General features: G+C 37.0%; 1 protein-coding gene across 1 annotated transcript; it reads left to right on the plus strand.

Annotated features, from left to right (window-relative positions):
* The first annotated feature begins 6,305 nt into the window (after positions 1-6,305).
* LOC132119348 (CD82 antigen-like) lies at positions 6,306-16,486 on the plus strand. The gene is made up of 8 exons (XM_059529217.1): positions 6,306-6,416; positions 8,200-8,272; positions 12,322-12,446; positions 12,754-12,828; positions 13,739-13,837; positions 14,259-14,432; positions 14,891-14,974; positions 15,297-16,486. Exons 1-8 carry the CDS (start codon positions 6,354-6,356, stop codon positions 15,372-15,374), a joined length of 771 nt encoding a protein of 256 aa, XP_059385200.1. The 5' UTR covers positions 6,306-6,353; the 3' UTR covers positions 15,375-16,486.
* Positions 16,487-16,720: the final 234 nt, after the last annotated feature.

Here is a 16,720-nt window from a genome sequence, read left to right on the forward strand (position 1 = left end):
TATTTTATATATCAATTTTATTAAAACAACATTTATACAAAAAAAATATTTTTTTGTTATACTTTTTTAAAATGCACACCTTTTCCATTTATTTACTTATTGAGGAGTTTTAGGATGGATACGTGTGCATGACAAATATGTCCAAACATGTTTTATATCTTATAGTTAGTTCTCCCTAAAATTAAAATTAAGCCAGTAATTACTCACCCTGAAGTCATCCTAGGTGCATATGACTTTCTTCTTACATACAAACCAAGTTGGAGTTATTTAAAAAAAAAAAAACTTTGATCTTTTCAAGCTGTTTGATGCCACTCAGCAGATGTTCCACTGCATCAGTCCTTGAGAAGTTTAATAAAAAACACATCCATTAAAAAAAAGTGTCTCGCACTGCACTGGGGGGTGAACAAAGGCCTACTGTAGCGAATTGATTTGAATATATCCATATTCAAAACGTAATAATCGCTTTAAACTAGCTTGCACTTGCTGTTGTAAATGAAGCAGTTCAGGGGGAATGATGTAGGAGGTCAGTTTTGCGCATGTGCCGCTCAGAAGTGACGCAGACGGAAATGCAGCGGAGAGATCATAACAAAACAGCGGTCACGAATTAGAGCAAGGATTGGTAAAGAACAATGTCAGACGATTTCAATAAGTCAAGAAGAGACAGCTTTTCCTTTGCTAAAGTAAGGTTTACAAATGTTGGTTTTCACGAGACTCACCGGCACATGCACAAAACTGAGCTCATATGTTATTCCCCCGGAACTGCTTCTGTTTTACAACCGTGAGCGCAAGCTAGATTAAAATGATTATTACATTTTGAATATGGATATTTTTCTTACAAAAACGAATCGATTCGCTCCAGAAGGCCTTTGTTCACACCCAAGAGCTGTGGGAGACACCCTTTAAAAAAAAAGAAATTGATTAGCTTTTTATTAAATTTCTCTTGGACCGATGCAGTGCAGCACCCGCTGGGTGGCTTCAAACAGCTTGAAAGATCAAAGCCTTTTTTTTTTTTAATAACTCCGCATTCATATGGCCTAATTTTCACTTTTTGATGAACTAACCCTTTAACATAAATATTTTCCGTAATTCCTAATAGGTTTACATTTTACTTAATATGACAATACATTTCATAGATGGTAATTTAAAAGCCTAAATGTACCATCACATATATTTGCTGCTTAACTGTTCTGAATGTAATGCTTGTTTCTGGCCAAAGTAACTGCGTTTGTTGGGGGTTTTACTATTCTTCTACATGCTGTCATTTATTTCGTATCTAAAAAGATTGCATCCACATTTCAGCTGCAGCAGATGGTGTTTCTTAAGTGATTTCATCTTTCACTTTCATTATTGGTTGTTGATGACAGGTGAGTGGTGAGCATATTTGTTTGGTAGCTTTGGTCCAGCTCAACTGTTCTAATGCTTGCTTCAGGTTCAAGTAATTGGGTTTCCCCTCTGTTGAAGCTTTCACTTTTCTTTTCTCCCCCCCCCCCACATGCTGTCATTTATGCTTCTGCATGTATCCACTTTGGCATATGGCATTCTTTAAATGAATGCTACTTTTCTCAAAGATGACTTTGAGTGTGAAGCCAGTTAATTAGGTAGTCTCCCGAATAAATTCTTGGTTGAGACTGAAAGAAAGATATTGAGTTGGCATTTATGTTTGTATTAGGCCTATTTTCTGTGTTATGAGAGTCACCGAACATACAGCATCCATATAGTCTGCAGTTGTGAACTATCTTTTCTAGAAGATGTCTAGAAAAAGAGACGTGTGAGACAAAAGTGCTAACAATAACCAGTTAAAACCGGTTCTTGCTACCACTGTGGTTAAGATGCTCAGGATGTATCTTCCTATGTGCAAGTAAAGTACAATTTTAAAAAAGGCACTTCATAAGCATTTCAACTGTCTAGTTGGTGGTAGGTAAACCAAATGGTATTGATTCCTAACTTTTCTTAAGCGAAACATTTTTTTTTCCTTTTACACTTTCGCTGAAATTATTTAACTCTTAAATTGGGTCTGAAAAAAAATGTATTCGCTTCTGGATCACCTGAAACATTTTAGGGGACAAAAAAAGTTACTTTTGTTTGGTGTAATAACGGTGATGAATTTCAAAGATATTTTGATGAGGTCTACTGAGGCCCCCAAGTGGACAGAAGCCACATGGTGGAGACCGAGAGCTGCCTTTATCCTGAAACTCCAGGCTGCTCGCTCGCACTGGACTCAAAAACGCTGGACGAGACGCGCAGCTGACATCTGTTGTACTTTTCTCATTTTCCCATCCCGACACTATACGTGAGTATTTTTGAAAACATAACCTTTTATGTCATGATTGTTGTATATCTTATTCTGAATATTTCGTCAGGCTATAGCTACATCTTTAACGACTGAGAGATGAGAGATTAAAAAAATGAAAAGTTTAAATAGCCTAGAAAATAGTCATGAGTTGGTCATCTAGATCGTGTCCATGATTTTCTTTCCCGTTTTAATATTACAGACACTTTTAATGTTTTGGCGTATCATGTGTAACATATTTTCTGTGAGTAGTCTAGTTTGTGTGTTAATTCAGTAAAAGCAGAGTTTACACTCGTCGCTTTTCATCTGTTCTAATAACGCGTTCACTATTCTAGTTTGGATTTAATTTCCTATTCATAGTTTGCTTCTATAATAGGTACATTATGAAATCATGTCAGGGGTTGTTTATTCTCTCACTTATTTGTCATGATTTCGTTTTCAGTTAAAAATGTGATCCTTGAGCTGATGTTATCAGTCAGGATAAGGAGTGTTTACAATGTATTATAGTCCTCAAAATAGTTGTTAGTTTTGTTTCCTCGCCTTCTCATAGTCTGTATTTTTCAGCTTTAAAAGTTTTTTTAGGGAACTCTCTTTGTGAGGATGGTTTAATTCACTGGTTATGAACTGTAATGTGAGATCTGTCGAATGTAGGTCAAGTCGGTTTACAACTGTAAGTGATTTGGCAAGTGATTTATAATAACCTTTTTTTCTGTTTTGGAGACAAATAGGAATTTGATTTACACAGTAACTGTGTAGTTTGAATCCATCTTTGCCTACAAATTAGGTTTAACTAAACTGTCTGTCATTACTCATCCTCAAGTTGCTCCAAACCTGTATGCTTATTTCTTCTTTTGAAAAAGGATATTTTAAAGAATGTGGGTAGCCAAACAGTTGCTGGTTCCCATTGTCATCCATAGTATGGAAAAAAAATACAGTGGGAGTCAATGGTGACCAGAAACTGTCCCCTAAAAATATCTTGATTTTCAGCAGAGGAAAGAAATTCATGCAGGCTTTAAACATCTTGAAGGGTGAGTAAATGATGAAAGAACTTTCATTTTTTTGGTAAAATTTCCCTTAAGTTGAACTACAAATATGTAACCTATTGTAAGTGACAAAATAATGCATTAATAACCTAGCAACAGTAATACATTATACTTTTAATACTTTGCTGATTAATTTACACAGTGGTGAGACGCAAATATACCTGTAGAAAAGAAAAATCTCAGAACTCAGATCTTCACTGTCTAAGCTGTGTCATCTAGACAGCAATGAGAATAAATGGAGACAAATAGACACCAGGATATTAAATTATGGCCAGTGAAAACATTTTGAATCGATTTTTTATAAAACCAAATGATCTGGTCTATGATATCCACATCCATACTTTTATAGCTCCATACTCTTACTGTATGTCAACAGTCATCTCATCCGGGTTTACTTTAAGTTCACCGGGAATTTTAGGATACACATCTGAGATGAAGTTAATAAAACATAACAAATCTGAGTTTCGCTATAACAGCTTCTAAACAATAATACTTTGAATTATAGTTCCAGTTTGCCTGCATTCCATTAATAGGTGATGTTTCAGACACAAACATTGGTTCCTCCCTGTTGTTAAAATGTAATTGCTTTTCTAAATCAAAATCGTCACTCATCATAAAACTAGTCAACTTTAATAACCCCTCTGGGCCATTTTAGTAGCTGCTTGTGCAGCCCACTTTAACACGACTGGTGCCATCAAGTTGGTCTTTGTGTTCAGGTGGAGAGATTAACCGTCCTAATGAATATAAGCCTTGTTTCTGCCAGAAGTAACTGTGGATAGCCCAGTGGGCTTCCCCTTATTTGTGGTTTCACTTTTCTTTTTTCTGCATGCTGTGAGGAGTGTGAGACTGTTTAGTCTCTCAAGAGGGGACACTCTACACCCCTTCATGCCAGCCCGCTTGATGGTTACCATGGCAAACTGTTCGGCATGTGCAAGTTTAAATGAAGTTGTTGTGGAAGTGACAAAGACTAGAAGGCCTTGATTCATCAGCTCTAGGCTTCATTTTATAGCTTAACCGATTGCAAGGAAGCTCAATGGTATTATATAAAGCACGCTTGCTCAATCAGAAAAGATTCCATAACACTTGTGCACTTATATGTTTACTTTGGATGTTAAAGTTGCCACCCCTGTAGGGACGTCATTAGCTTGGTGGTAACTTCACGGCTACAGTGGGCTCCTGAGTGTGTGGAGTTTCTCCTTTTGTTCGAATTGAAAAGCATGGCTGAAAGCCGTCATTGTTGTGGTGGGAAATCAAAGCTGGTTCTATCTGTGTGAATGTGGGGGAGGGTGGTTGGAGATTGGGGTGTGAACTAGAGCCCCAGTGTACACTGGGTAGATGAGCTGAATGCTGATGAACTTCAGAATGAGGGCTGAGCCTGGCTCTCCTCAAAGGATAATTGTAATTGCTTAATAGATACTCTCAAAGTGGCAATACTCCTTTCGCAATCTTTGCTTTGCTTTACAGATGATTTATTTAGCTGCTAAAGCAATTTCAGCAGTGAGGAGATAAGATAAACTACTACTGATTAACAAGTAATATATATTGCCATGTCTCTCCCTGTGGTGGTGTGTTGGCCTAATTCAAATTTGAGTGCATTGTGACACACTTTTTATCTTTTTGACTGAGGATGGACAAGTTACATGTGTGTAGACATAAGCTGTGACCTTCATGTGTGGTACATCAGGTCAGTGTTGACCTTGATCCAAATCCCAACAGTGCTTTTATCAAGGGTAAATTTGTTTATAACCGTGTTTTGTTTATGTCTTGTGTAAACAAGCACTCTGCAGAATGAGGAAGTGCAGGTAATTTGATTCCACAGACTTCTGTTGCATCTGAAAAAAACATTACAATCTCTCCCATGGTAGAAAAATATGAGAGTTTTTTAACTGAGCTGGTTGGCCTCTGCTCAGCAGCACTGCGATCGTTTCTTTAAAAGATATTGGCAAATAGAATGTTCAAAGAACATAATTTACCTAAAGTAGAAATCTTTTGTAAGTAATATTGTAAAACCCTTTACTATTTCCATTTTGATCTAATTAATGCTTCCTTGCTGAATAAAATATTGATTTCTTCTAAAAAGACTGACCTCAAACTGTTGATATGCTTTTTTTTAAAGCTAGTCTCAATGAAATTACTGACAAATGTGGCTAATAAGAATTTTTTTGGGGGGGATTTCATCAACAAAAAATGTGCATCATAAAGCTCCTCATATTTTTGAACAGTATATGTACCCATAAAATGCTCTGCTGCTTCTCTGCTTAAATATTGATACTCCCAGTCAAAGGTAATGTTCACTGATTTAATTTTACTGTAAAAGAGGTTCTTCCGATGTAGTATCTCTGAGAGGAGGGATGAAAGTCCATTCATCTCCACTGTAAGAAAGCTTTGAATGAGCTCCTGTGCTTGTCCATAAATGGTTCCTGCAATAGTGTTTTCTCCATCTGTGGCCTGATCCACTTTGTGTTGTTGCTTTATAACTGTTTATCATCACTGTGTGCCAAAGTGTGCCATGCAGCACACCATCTGTTCCACAAATAGCACGAGAAGCCTGTATAATACTAACCTATTATTGATAGCAGGAATATGGGTCATCATCAAAAAACTGTGGCTACAGCCATCACGCAGTCCAGAGGAGCGTATTGAGCGATCCTGTGAAATTTAGATCTGTGTACTCCATAGATTTATCTGATGTTGACAGCATGCTCTGTCTGAAGGCAAGGGGAAGTGGTACTGAATATATAAAAAGTAGCAAACATATATTAATAGTCTGTGTGCATGATGAAAACTGTGTAGATTTGTTCACAGATTCTGTTTTCTTTTTCTGTTCAGCTCTCATAACTAATCGTACCAAAAAGTAAAAAAAAAAAAAAAGTGTAATCCTTTCAGCTGTCTGTTCGTTTTTAATGAATTAAACATCATGTTGCCCTTTTGCTATTTCTCTTAATCTGTGTCATGCATCATAGACACTGATCCTTAATTTACTGCTGTTTTTCTGTTTTGGGTTTTCAAAGGTCAACAAAATGGGGAACGGATGCATCGCTGCCACCAAGTACTTCCTGTTTCTCTTCAACTTAATCTTCTTTGTAAGTTTCAGAATGTTAGCATTAGATGGTACACTTAGAATAAAGCTCAGCATTCTTTAATGCTCTAAGTATCATGAACTAATAATACAGTGTTTTTACTGAATTTATTAATATAGGTTAATGTTAAGATTAGATTTGGGCAAACTGTTTATGAAACATTCTACCAAACCTTTTCCCAAGCCTGTTTCTTTTTTTATAAATTATGCTTTTTTAGCTCACTCATAACTAGTGTCCAAGTATTCATTACATTAGTTTAACACTGATATTCACTGAGCCAGGGCTCACGTTCATATAAATAAGTCAATCCTGTTTACAGTTGATGAAAAACAACAGCAACACATGTTTATTAGTTGTAGGTGCGCCACAGCAGTCTCGCATCTTTCTGTCACAAGAATGCACTCCAGATATCATCCAGATGAAGTGTTTGCCATTTGTTAACCAGACAGTTTACTTTTCTCCATCTCAGAGAGAAACAGCCTGCTCTCCCTTGTCATTCTTGGGCTTGTTCCATGTAGAAAAAAAAATGAAATCTCTGATCCAAATTTATTCTCCGCAGACCTGGGTGCTCGAAAGGAAGAGCCAAGTGATTTATTTCAACCATTTGTAACCCAACCAGTGCAGTTAAATACATCTTTAAATGAGCCCAGGAAAATGTTTAAAGAAGTCAAATATATAACAGCATAATTTGGTCTTATTTGTGTGTTCTGATTGGCAGTTTCCATTTATTCAATTATTCATTACAACAGCATTTTATATTATTTAGGAAATGCTTTTATCCAAAGTGATAACAGTAGATTAGTACATAGAAATGAAACATGTTAAAATATTCTATTGTTTATAAATGTTTATATTTTAGCATTTTGTAGAATTTGCACTATCAAAGAGTTGTGTGCTGAAATACATTGGTTTGATTTAAGTAAAAGGATCAATCAAGAGCTGTTGCTGGGTTTACCTTCATCACCGTTTTATTCTGTATTTCCATGCACCTTTGTTATTCATCGAACCAGAATAACTAGAGGATCTGCATGCAGAAATCATAAACCGTAATCAAAATAAGCTTAAACAGCATTTTGACAAATGAAGGCCCAAATATACTTCAAGCAAATCTAGGAACGAACTGGTGTGACATAATTTAAGATGAAATCAGGCCAAAATGTTCAAACTGACCTTTCTGGAAAACCCTGAAGAACCTGACCCCTGATCTAAGAACGCAAAAGAAGTTTACTGTGAGCATATTGGGGCTTTTAGTGCTCCAGCATGCACCCCTAAACCACACGCCCCACCATGTGCCCTGGTGTTAGACATAAGGAGAGTAGACGGAGCGCTTGTCCGAGTGGGTTTAGGGAAGGCTGTGGTGTTCTTAAACTCATGGAACATCCGTCGAGCTCCCCCTCCCCTCCCCTCCTGCCACTGCCACGCAGAAGCATGGCCCAATCAGTCCCAGATGTGAGCTGAGCGCAAAGCAGAACTGGAACCCCACAGTTGGAGATCAGGCAACAGTTCATAGCTTCCTATGGGCCAGGATTAGTGTGTTTGTTACGTACTCACACACACACACACACCAGCACACAACTTTCCTGACTTTCAGGGAACACATTAATACTAGACTTTCCATCTTTAGCTCTGTCCAAGAGATTTGGGGTGAACAAGTTTCAGCTTGTAAACTGAAAATTGGGGCCCCTCATTCCCCTCTTGTCCTGTAGCACATGATTGATTCTCTACTTTTTTTTTCTCTCTTTTCTCTTCCTCTGCACCCTGTCTTTTCCTTTTTGTCCCTCTACAGATCTTCGGAGCTACGATTATGGGATTTGGACTGTGGATCCTCCTAGACAATCGGAGCCTCATTGCGTTGTTGGGTAAGTGTCTGCAAAAAATGTGTGCAACTAAGAGAAGACCATAAAACACCATGCAGGCGAACAAGCAGGAAAATGATGTTTCTAATAACCAAAATCTACTTTCCTGGCCATTTTCTCTGGGATGGTTTGAAATGCGTTCACATTAATCTAAAAGGCTATTTAAATGCCCCGTGGGAGAGTTCTTTTGCTGTTAGATGGTTGTAGTAAAATCCAAAGGAAGCGATGAGAAGAGTTGGTTGTCGGTCTTGTCTTTTTATGCTCTCATTAGTGAAGTTTTAGCCCATTCTACCTTTGAATAAAACCCCCTGGTCTTTCTGCGCCAGTGACTCAGATCCACTTTTACAGGGGCCATCTGTCTCTTGTTTCATTTTGTTTGATGATCACTGTTAGTCTCGTCTTAAAGGGTATGATTCAGGCTTTTGGACAGATTGTCCATGATATGCTCTGTATTTTTCATCACCCCTCCCCCCGGACACTTCTGATCTGTTTTCCATCCCAGAGGCCATTGCAGGGAGCTCTAGGTCACTGGGTCTGGGTCTTACAGACACTGCTGAGCAGGCCAGAGCTACATGTCCACAGCTGGCTCCGGATCAGCTATTGAGTTCACAGCTCTGTGTGCGAGCCAGGCAGGGCCTGTGTGTGACAGAGCACGTCTGAGGCAGTCTGCAGGTGCTCTCTCGCTGCCACACAGGCCTCTTTTAGCGCTGTCTCATTAGCATGCATCACGTCAATGCTCAAATCAGGCCTCTCGATGCATTAGTCATTTGAAAGAACAAATTAAAACTAGTGAGCAAGTGTATACAAAAGAATGAGCCTCTATCTGCCTCTGTCAATTAATTCTAAGTGGTCTTAATCTATACGGCAGTTCAAAAGTTTGGGAACAGGAAGATTTTTTTAGAGGAGTGTCTTATGCTCTCCAAGGCTGCATTTTTTATTCAGAAATCCAGTAAAACAGAAATGATGTGAAATATAATTGCAATTTTAAGGAACTGTTTCAATTTAATGTATTTAAAAATGTAATTAATTCCTGTTATGTCAAAGCTGAATTTTCAGCAGCATTACTCCAGTCTTCAGTGTCACATGGTCCTTCAGAAATCATTCTGATAAGCTGATTTGTTGCTCAAGAAACATTTCATATTATTATAAGCGTTGAAAACTGTTTTTTTGTAGAATTTTTTTTTTTAGCAATTTTTTGCTTTTGCTTTATTATATACTTTCTGAATAAAAAATATATATATATTTTCCTTACTTCAAAAAAATAAACAAACAAAAAAACTAACACTATTTTGAAAAGTAAAAAACCTAGAAAGTATATTGCCTTCAATAGCAACATAAAAAAAATGTTTTTTGAGTGGTATAAGATAAAACTGAACAGAGAATGAATGCTGGTTTAAATGTATTATATAAAATGTTTAAATATTTACCTTAATTTGATTCTTCCTCATAGACTAAAATTAGAGGTCATTTTATTCCAAGTATAACTGACTAAAATGAATGAATATAACTATTGACTGAATTTTAATATAGTCTACAACATAAGTTTGTGTGAAAATGAACACTGCTCAAAGTGCACTGACAGTCCTCAGATTTACAGAACCAATACAGTAGTTGACTTGGAAAGGGTCAGAGTATTTTAAAGGTTGTCTTGCAAATGTAGTGAGCCGGACCCAAGACTTGAACCCAGTCTGAGGGGTTGCGCAATAAACAGTTTTTCGTTTGATTGATTGTTCAGAGCAGAAAACTGATTTTAAAAAGTGCAGGCTTGCACCATAGTATGATACCAACAGCAGTAAATCTGTCAGCCTCTTGTATTCCTCCTTTGCACGTCATAATTCATCTGACAGACACATTCCTGCAGTGCACAGCGGCTGCTGGGACTCCAGGCCATACAAACAAACTGTGAGCCCATAGTAAAAAAAAAAAACTGAACATCATTGTTTCTCTAATCCAGATACCAGTGGCCTTCACTGGCTCAACTGATCCATAGAGGATTTTCCTGTTTCCGTTAGACACCATTAGGCACTTCACCAGCATGGGGTGGTTTGAGATTTACAGTACTGAAGCTACAAAGGCCCACGCATTCAAAGCTGAAATGCAGACATGTTTTATGCTTTTATTTGCAATGTCACTGTCCATTCTTGGGGTTTGGGCACTGGATGGAATAACTGAAACAGAATCGTTGCGTTCATTGCAATTGGCCAAATGCTTTGAACTTGGTTTCTGCTGAACATAGTGGTTGCATATAAAAGGCTTTTGCTTTAAGGAAAAAGGTCTTGTTCTTTATTCTGCTGTTGTTTGTGGAATTGTTATGGCTACATATAATTTTGATAATATTTACCATGTGGCAAAAAAGACCCTCGTCACAGTATTTCCATTTTAAAACTCTGACAATTTTCTTAATTGCATTAACAGCTGTTTACCGATAGTTAAGTCAAACATTTCAAAGCAACCAACTCCTGCGAATCTTGTGAGAATTTTTTTTTTTTTTTTTTTATATAATGAACAGAATGACCTGAAATGATTCCAAATAAGATAACTCACTCCACATTGTTCCTTAGGATGCAGGATTTGTTTGCTTAATAAATCCAATCTGCTGGTTCTTAGTTTCCAGCGTGTGGGTTTCCAAGTATCCAGTTCTCTCTTAATCATTAATTTCTAAATAGCCTAAATTATGTAGACAGTGCCTTCTCAACCATGTCAAAAGATGAACTCATTCTGGTATTTGTGCTTTGACGCATGCTGTAATCATGCTGATGGTCATCTCATCTAAGTGCTTGGTTTCGTAATGATGATTGCATCGGGTTACATTGTATTCTCTGCACCCACAATCACACTGTGGTATTGTTTGCAAGGCTGTCTGTGTTAATGTTGTTTTTGCTGGGGAGCCATTGAGGTATTGCGAGGCAGGATGATATGACAGAGGCTTTTCAGTCAATATGCATGAAAGCCTGACTGAAGCAGGACCAGAACACAGTTGGAGAATGTGCTGCTGCTTTGAGGTGAAGCCACAGAATGTCTGACCCAACTGTTCAACAGCGTACAGTGAGCATCGCCCGGTACTATAGGCCTTCATGTCTTAGTCAGGATAGCAAGGGAGACTTGCCAACCCCATCTCAACATTACACAATGAATATTCATGAGGACAACCCGAGACTGTATTTACTGGCTTGGAGTATTTGAGACCAAAATAAGTTTTGGGAATGCAAAGTGACCAGCACTACTGCGTTTCATTTGGAAGAGCTGAAGTGGTTGCACTAAATTTAAATCTCAGCAGATCATAAAAAAGTACTGGTAAAATAAAAATGAGGTTACTTCATTTATTGTAAACATGCTATTGTTTCTTGTAAACATATTTTAATTTATACAACTTAAAATGTTAAAAATATACTCTTACTGTTTAAAAAATTTGGGATCAGTAAGACTTTTTACTTGATATGGTCAACAAAGCTGCATTTGTATGATCAAAAACATTTATATTGTGAAATATTATTACAGTTCAAAATAATTGCTTTCTATTTTAATATTTTAAAATGTAATTTATTCTATTATGGCAATGCTGACATTTTCTTTCAGTCAGTACTCCAGTCTTGTGTCACATGATCTTTCAAAAATCATTCTAATATGTTGACTTGGTCTTTCAGAAACATTTAATATTATTGATGTTAAAAACTCTTTTCTGCCTAGTATTTTTGTGGAACCATGGTACTTTCTTAGGATACTTTGATAAATAGATAATTCAAAAGAACAGCATTTATTAAAACAATTTGTAAGTCTTTACTGTCACTTTATAGAATTTAATGCTGTATAAAACGTGTTAATTCAAAAAACATACTTACCCCAGAAATTAGCAATAACCAATATCAATAAATGATAAGAAAGTATTTTTCATTGCTGTTTCTTGTTTACTATTGAATTGACCAATTTTAATGTATAGACAGTGTTACCAAAGTGTGGAAGATAACTGAATTACTGTTATGTTTACTAAATGCTCATTAACACAATTATGATTAGTTTGTAACAAGAATTACGTTTGTATTTCTCACTAACAGAGGATTCATCCATGGTCCTGAAGGTGGTCTCTTATATTCTGATTGGTGTGGGCTCATTTTCCATGCTTCTGGGATTTCTGGGCTGTCTTGGGGCCATCTATGAAATCCGCTGTTTGCTTGGATTGGTAAGACACAAAGATGTTCCAATATTTAGCACAGTTTTTACCATCTATCCTAATTTAGTTGCTGTTTGTTTTTTGTATAACACATGTTTTTTCTCATGCAAACTTGAAGTACAAAAGGAACTTCTGCTCTCACATGTAAATTTGCTGTGCTGAGCGATTCGTGTCACATGACCCGAAAAGACTACTGAACCAGCAGTTACGTTTCTTTTGCACATATGTACAGTACATATGTGAGGCTGACATATGTGGTGGGGGGCGTGCACATGAGTCTGTGATATCTGAATCTATTGTCTTTATCTCTTTACAGTACTTCACCTGCCTATTGCTCATCCTCCTTGCTCAAGTGGCTGTCGCCATTCTCATCTACTTCCAGCGGGATTTGGTGAGTGAGTGAATGCTCTAATGTGGCTGCTGTAAAGGGATCATTCACTCAAAAATGAGAATGTAATCATTTACCTGCCCTCGTATCGTTCCAAACCGGTATGACTTAATTTCTTTCTGTGGAATACAAAACAACATATTTAGAACAATAGTCTCCAGTTCATAAAATGAAGGTTGTGTTGGGCCTCATTGATCTCCAAAATAGCTGCTTCTGTGTTCCACAGAAGACAAAAAGTCTTACAGGTTTTGATCAAGAAGACAGAATTTTTATTTGTGGTTGAACCATCTCTTAAAGCCTAGCATCAAAACATTTTTGTGAGCAAGAAACTTCGGGCTTGCATGCATGTTAAAATGCTTTGGAAAAGCTGAGGTCAGATCTCCATGTGTTCCATTTGCCAGCTAGAATTTATTGTGAAGGTTTTGCTTAGAATTCTGGCTTGAGCAGCTTGAAATGAGGTCAAGAGATGTTCAGGGGCTGAAAATGAAAATATACTGCCCCCTATCGCATATACCAAAAAATACATGCATTTCAGGATTGCTATTGGTTAACAGACCTATACCATGATGACCCATGAGAAAAAGAATCACATATGTTGGACACAGGATGAGGACGAATGTACACAAACACTTTAGCAGCGAGTGTCTCTGAGGATGCTATAGTAAAGTATTTAAATGCAAGTAGATTTATAGATGTTGCCTTTTATTTGCTTATCTGTCATCTTGGACATAAATGTGAACCGATTTGGAGACAAGATGAGCATACAGTTTAAGATTTGGTTCCAATAAGTGTGTTTGAACTCTGTTCCATTTTAGAAGTTTAGTAACAACTGTTTCCTCAGTTAGCAAAGTGAGTCTCAGGTCAAAAACCTGGGGCTAGAAAAATAAACTATTGACCTTAACTCTCGTTGCAGTTGAGGAAGGAGGCAAACGAAATTGTGTCCCAAGTCGTGGTGAACTACCCCGGACAGAACAAAACCGCAGAGCAGGCCTGGGACTACCTCCAGAGAACAGTGAGTATGAATGGGCGTAACTCATTCATTGTCTTTAATTCAGACTAGAGACATGTATTATATGTCCTCTATGTATTTGAATGTATTGCCATGAAAACCACTCGGTTTCTGTGGGAGGTTCATGCTCTGGAATGTAGAAATGCTTGTTAGGTTGTCAGTTTAGCCTTTCAGAACTGACATTAAGACTGTTGACTGTTCATTTGTTTATATTTAAAATACCATGTCATTATTTTTATTTTTGTGTGTGTGTGTGTGTATTAGACTTAATGCAGCATACGTTTTAATGGGAAATTTGTGGTTCAAAGTGCTAATTAATGATTAAGACGCTAGTGGGTTGAATAATCCTGGTTCATATACAGGAATCAAGCTAAAACTATATCAAATACTTAATGCCCTGTTGTTTCTTCTCTGTCTCTCTAAGATGCAGTGTTGTGGCTGGAATGGACATCAGGACTGGAATAGGAACCATATGATTAGGAACAATTCACTGGAACTCTACCCATGCTCCTGCCACAATTCTTCCCACCCAGTACCTAATGTGGCTGACACCGGCTTCTGTCAGGCCTCATCTAACGATTGGCCCATCTATGAGACGGTATGGGAAATATTGGTCGTCAATTAATCATTTTAATATGTTAAGTAAGTCTTAATTTCTCCCTAGTGTTTTGTGTAATTCTAAAGAATATTAGTAACCAAACAGTTTCATTGACTTCCACTGTATGGTCAAAAATATGCTTATCAATGGGAACTGAAACTGTTTACCCAAATTCTTCACAATATCTTGCGTCCCAATTAAGTAAGTCAGTCATACATGTTTGGAATCGCATGAAGACAGTTAAACAGATGAATGGGTGGAGTATCCTTTGTTATGAAAAATAAATAGTTTTGATAAACACTGCATTATTACCCACGCCTGGGGAAGATGATGACAAGCAAATTATATTTCACATACTTCTCTCTTTCATAATTTTATGGATGTTGAGTAGAATGAATTTGGAAATGGGTCTAGTTCAGATGAAAGATCTCATGACAGTGTTTTTCTGTCTTCATCAGGGCTGCATGGAGAATGTGGGGAGCTGGCTCTTCACAAATTATGGAATTATTTTGGGAATCTGCCTTGGTGTGGCTGTCATTGAGGTATGTTGTAGGTCTTCTACCCTAAGCCACATGAAGAATATGCCTCATTACTAAGAAATGTTGGGGTGTTTATAATCAGTGATGTTGTGTAATTTCCACAATACTAAACAAAATAAAACTGTCACTGGGGTGGTACATTTTTTAAAAGGTATTAATGTGTACATTTATTTGTAGGATTTCCATTTAGGGGTACGTAAGGTACAAATATGTACCTTTTAGCTTTTGTGTATTAGAGTAATGGCCCAGATGACAGTTTCCTGTAGAACAGATCACACATTTCTGTTCTGATCTCAGTGAAGTGACTATTGTTTGTTTCTTACAGGTCCTTGGCATGATACTTTCCATGGGCCTCTGCAAGAGTGTACACCAAGAGGACTACACCAAAGTGCCAAAGTACTGAGGAGGAAACACGGACACTTGCGCACAATTGTATTCAGTCCTTGCTTATTTACATGGAACAACCGATCTCCCTCTTTTTCTACAGCATATGCAAAGCATAAACTTTAGGGTTATGTTTAGTCGTGAGATTTCACTCGATATTTAATCAACTTCTTAGTCCAGTTTGAATAGCCCATTGTATGACAGTCTGAAGTGTAGAACATGAAAGCTGCCCACATAAATGAATGAAAAGCCTATGATGAGTCCTGGAGCCCCTGAATGGTCTATTTATACAACAACACTTTTTAACACCCAGGCTGTTCTGTTTGCTTTGATATTTCTTCATTATAGCAGCCCACACTATGAGGTAACATGCTATTAAACTTCGGTTTATGCTTTATAGACAACAGAAAAACCACAAAGGCCTGCTTTTGTTAAATCAAGGGACTTTTCTTTAGATATTTAGCATGCGTTTCGTTTTGTGGTACACATAGAATGACACAACTTCCACTCTGCCCTAGTGGCATGTCCCAAATAAGAAAGCTGTCTGTGTTATAGTACATCATGTATGTTTGTGTTGTTTCAGGTTGTGTTTTTTTTTTTTTATTAGCGTGTATATATTTTAGATTTCATTTGCATGTTGATTTTGACAAGTCTAGGGAGTCAAACTTTTGCCTTTTTTTGTACAGATGATAAATTGTATGTCTTTTCTACATGCTTAATTTGAGCATATTTGTAAGGAAGTACAATATAAAGCTATTCCTTGATGATGTGAACCAAAATGAAGATTAACCCCCAAAGTTCATTGCAGACTTGGTTTTATTTTTATTTTTTTGCATTGCTCCTAATTTAAGTGATTTTCTCTGGCACCACTACGACTTTAATTGTATACTTGCTATGACAAGTATAAATGAAAAAAATTCTAACAGTGTTTTCTGTCATCTGTAATAGTTATTTTGCATATGTAAAACTTTGAATTCTTAATAAAAGGTACACACTTATTTTCATGTTTTAATAAAATCATTTTTTTTAAATACAGGGAATACAGTTCCCTAGCACGTAATTATGAAATTATAAAAATATTGTAACTACATGTACCTAAGCTGAAAGTGTTCTAATAAATAACTCACCCAACCTTTTTTCTGTTTTTTTCCACTGTGTACTTTTGTAAGATCTTCACTAGGTGGCAGTAGCACATCTGTGAACTAGGACGGTTTTTTCAGAATGATTTGCATAATAGTTGAGTAAATAACAATCAACCCTGTGTTAGTAAACCATCAAAAACAAAACTTAAACGTAAGAAATCTTATCCTGGTCTTTGTTCATTTCTGCAGGCAAATGGTGGTCTTCCTCAAGGGGTCATCATGG

Source organism: Carassius carassius, chromosome 3 (assembly GCF_963082965.1).
Source record: "Carassius carassius chromosome 3, fCarCar2.1, whole genome shotgun sequence".
Classification (NCBI taxonomy): Eukaryota; Metazoa; Chordata; class Actinopteri; order Cypriniformes; family Cyprinidae; genus Carassius; species Carassius carassius.